Raw genomic sequence first — 4229 nt, 5'->3', positions numbered from 1 at the left:
ACTTCTGGTAACATGGGTGTGTGGCCTAATATGTTCATGAGCTGTGTTGTCAGGGTGTGGCCTGATACGCTAATGAGTTTCTGCTGATGGGTGTAGCCTGTTATGCTAATGAGTTCCTGCTGGACTTTTTCTACCAAAAAAGCCCTGTGCATATCTATCTTTATTGACTCTTCGTTATTTTTGTCACAGATGTTTTTTTTTACTTCCTCAAGGTGGTGGCGGGATATCTCCTGGAATTATGACTGATCTCCAGGCAACAGAGATCCGTTCACCGGGAGAAAATAGTCCCTTTGGAAGGTGGACTCTATGACCTTATGCCCCCCAGAGCCCGCCCCCTAAACCCCACCCTCTTCAGGCTCCACCCCACCCCCAAATCTCCAGTTACTTTCCAATCTGGTGTTGGCAGCCCTGAACATAGCATCCCGCTAAGTCTCTATTAAAGGGACAGGACAATTTTCTCCAGACCATTGGCAACTCAAGGAGGGGATCGGGGTGAAAAACGTGGGAATCTAGAGGCAAGGTTTCCGTTTTCAGCTGAAAAGATGAAGTGTCGTGGTCAGAGTAGGGGTCCTAAACCCTTTTTGAGGCTGCGGGCACCTTTGGTCTTTTGAGAGGGGCTGGTGAGTGCCACCCCAAAATGGCTGCCGCAGGAGGTGGAGCCAAACCAAAATGGCTGCCTCTGGAGGCGGAGCCAGATGGAATACCTCCCTCCTCATACCTCCGGGGAAGAAGGAAATCTGAAGGGAAGGGAATGACACACCGACTAAGGAAAGCCCCGTTACCTACCAGTCCTCCTTATCCTCCAGTGGAAACCCCTTTCCTTTGAATGGGGGAAGCCAGTAACAAGCCCTGCCTTACAGTGGTCCCAAACCACATTCTGAAATCTCATTGGGCGCCAAGGGAAGTCATGGCGGGTGCCATGACGCCCCTGGGCACCAGGTTGGGGAACTAGGGTTGCTAAGTCCTATTCTCTTGCTGGCAGGGGGTGGGAGGGAGCTTTCCGGGAAGGGGGGGGCGTGGAGACATCGCCGCCCACGATGTCCCCAATGTGATGATGTCACACGGCAGTGACATCATCATGTTGGGAATATTACCATCTCTTCTAGCTCTAGCACCTTGCACTTTAAGTTTGTCATAACTGTACGATAAATTAAGATGTTTTATGTGTGATTCTATGTATTTTATACTTTTATGTATTTTATGTAAGCCGCCCTGAGCCTGCCTCGGCAGGGAGGGTGGGATATAAGTCAAACAAACGCTCTGGTATTTTGGGCAACATGTTGCCCATGGGTGTCACGGATAAGGAGGACTGGTAAGCAACGCCCCCTCTAAGCTGTGGAGTCTTGTGAGCAAAAATTCCACTTTGTGAACGACTGGCATTAAAGTGGTGAGCGAGCAGTTTGGCTACTGCATCAATTATAGTTTGCTCGGGAGCCATCCCTTCCTGAGCGAAGACAAAATGTGTGAGCCGGAGGCTGAAAAACTGTGAGCTAACTCACACTCACTCAGCTTAGAGGGAACATTGCGTAAGTAACTGGGATTTCCTTAGTTAGTTTGTAGTTCCTGTCCCCCTTCAGGATGAAGCGAGACGGGAGGTTAAGAGAATTCTCCCACTGGGGTACACTCAGCAGTTGGTCCCACCCTCTCATCGGTTAGATGTGGAGTCTCTTTGTCCCTCGCCGGCCTTCTGTGTTTCATCTTTCACCTTCTTCTCTCTCTTACCTGGGCTTGGAGTTGCAGCAAGTTACCCTTTTTGGAACTTAATCTGTTCACAGTAAGTTAAATGGACCTACATGAGTATGCCGTGTAAGATGTGCTTCCCATTTTGGAAGTAAAATTTCTTTCTCTCGTTACGACCGGAGTCATATCACCTTTGTAATTTGTTGGGAGAGCATTTTCCCCCTTAACTGGGGAAAACGTGGAGGATCGGGGATACTGCCAAAAAGCTTATGTGCTCCCAAGTCAGAATTGTTTTTTTTTAACATTTACCCCAATTCCAGTGTCCAGACACATTGAGTCCAGTGCTTCCTCTAAGCTGTGGAGTCTTGTGAGCAAAAATTCTACTTTGCGAGCAACTGGCATTCAAGTTGTACCCTTTTTGGAACTTAATCTGCTCACAGTAAGTTAAATGGACCTACGTGAATATGCCGTGTAAGATGTGCTTCCAATTTTGGAAGTAAAATTTCTTTCTCTCGTTACGACCGGAGTCAGATCACCTTTGTAATTTGTTGGGAGAGCGAGCGATTTGGCTACTGCATCAGTGAGTTTGCTCTGGAGCCATCCCCTCCTGAGCGAAGACAAAAATGTTTGAGCCGGAGGCTAAAAAAACTGTGAGCTCGCTCACACTGACTCGGCTTAGAGGGAACACTGGTTGAACACAGGCCCACAAATTCATATCTTGCTTTCTGCCTTTGGTCCGCAGTCATGCTGGTGGTCGTCTTTAACATCTGCTGGGCTCCTTTCCACACGGACCGGCTCGTCTGGAGCTTCATCACCCACTGGACCGACAAAATGCTGCAGATGTTCCAGTACGTCCACATCATCTCGGGCGTCTTCTTCTATCTGAGCTCGGCCGCCAACCCCATCCTTTACAACCTGATGTCCACCCGTTTCCGCGAGATGTTCAAGGAGGTGATGTGCCACGGACGCTTCCGGAAGCTGGGCTCCCGCAAGTACTCGCCCAGCAGCACCCGCGCCACAATGCGCAGCACTGTCTCCGAGCACATCCCGGGGGGCAACGGGGTGCCGCTTTCGGACGTGGAGGAGTACGACATGGATGCCGAGGGGGAGAACGAGGAGGAACAGGAGGCCCCGTACCTCTGAGGCCCCATTGAATGGGTTAGACTCATGGGGGAGTGTAAGCTCCTCGGGGCAGGGGACTGTCCACTGCACGGACACTGCATGCCGATGGCCTTGAGTAAATAATAAAGAGTAATACCAGGAGGAGGCAAGGAAGGCCTTTGCCTCCTTCCTTCCCATCTAGTCTTGAACTCCGATGCAGGCCTCATGAGACCAACCGAGTTATGAATGGAAGGCTACCTTTTGTACGGGATATAAAAGAATCTCTTGTCTCTCTGTCTGGCTCTGTTTCACTAGGTCTCTGTCTCTCTCTTTCTCTCTGTTTCGATGTCTTTGTCTCGACGTATCTCTCTTTCTCCGTTTTCATGTCTCTGTCTCTATGTCTCTGTCTATCTGTCTCTTTCTCCCTTTCTCTGTCTGTCTCTCTGTTTCCCTCTCTCTGTCTCTTTATCTTTGTCTCTGCATGTTTCCTTCTGGCCTTTTATCTCTGTTGCTCTCTGTCTCTGTCTCTTTCTCTGTCTTTCTCCCTGTCTCTGTTTCCGTCTGTCTCTCTGTATCCCTCTCCAGCTCTTTCTCTGTGTCTCTCTCTGTATCTGTCTCTCTTTCTCTCTGTCTGTGTTTCTTTGGTCCTGTTCAGATGGGCAGCAAATCCTGCCGTTGGCCCGGCTCTAATTTAAGCCAGATCTTTTTTATCCAGCATTGCATGACCAGACAGCTCCCTTTACCGCGCGCATATTCCGCGGTGGATTGTCTAGACGGCGTCCATCTGAAGGAGCTGCGTGGTCAGGTTTTTTTTTTAATTCTGTGCATGCGCATCTGCGCCTCAATGTGTACTTGTTTTTCTGCGCATGCGCGGAATTGAATGGTTAAAGCACCGCCAGTGGTACCTCCCTCTAGGTACCGTTGCAGTTAATGCAGTTCATAAATTTCACGGGCCCTTCAGAAACGTGAAATTGTCCAGAACGTTTGAGCGGAGCTCTGCGGCTGTTGTGTGTGTCTGTGCGTTTATGCGCATATTGCTAAGAGGTTTTTTTTTAATGGCGCCCATTCGTGATGGTCTGGAGTGCTGAGCGCTGAACGATCACACGGGGGGAAGTCGGCCATTGGCCCATCGGCAAGTATTTGCTCCGGACTGAAACTGGTATCTTTTAACTATGGCTCCCCGGTGGGGCTGAACAGGCTGATCGCAGAAGCAGCACTTTCCCCAGATGCCGCCGCCTGATCATTCCCTTTAAATCCGCCAGGCACTTCTGCCTGTCATGGATCTAAAGACCCATCTGATCAGGACCTTTCTCTGTCTCTCTCCCCCCACCTCCGTGTCTGCTTCTCTCTGTCTCCCTCTCTCTCTCTGTCTCCCTCTCTCTCTCTGTCTCCCTCACTCTCGCTCTCTGGCTCTGTCTCCCTCTGTCTGTCTCTCTCTCACTCTCTGC

At 50.1% G+C, this 4229-nt stretch overlaps 1 protein-coding gene across 1 annotated transcript in view; it reads left to right on the top strand.

The window, feature by feature from the left end:
• The window catches only part of NMUR1 (neuromedin U receptor 1), a 20576-nt gene extending 17753 nt beyond the window's left edge, over positions 1–2823 (top strand). Inside the window, exon 2 of the mRNA XM_015425160.1 lies at positions 2423–2823. Coding sequence (XP_015280646.1) covers positions 2423–2823 — 401 coding nt within the window. The remainder of the gene's footprint in view (positions 1–2422) is intronic.
• The last annotated feature ends 1406 nt before the right edge of the window (positions 2824–4229 follow it).

Source organism: Gekko japonicus, unplaced genomic scaffold, assembly GCF_001447785.1.
Source record: "Gekko japonicus isolate JY-2015 unplaced genomic scaffold, Gekko_japonicus_V1.1 scaffold4174, whole genome shotgun sequence".
Taxonomy (NCBI): domain Eukaryota; kingdom Metazoa; phylum Chordata; class Lepidosauria; order Squamata; family Gekkonidae; genus Gekko; species Gekko japonicus.
This window is presented reverse-complemented; position numbering and strand designations above follow the sequence as displayed.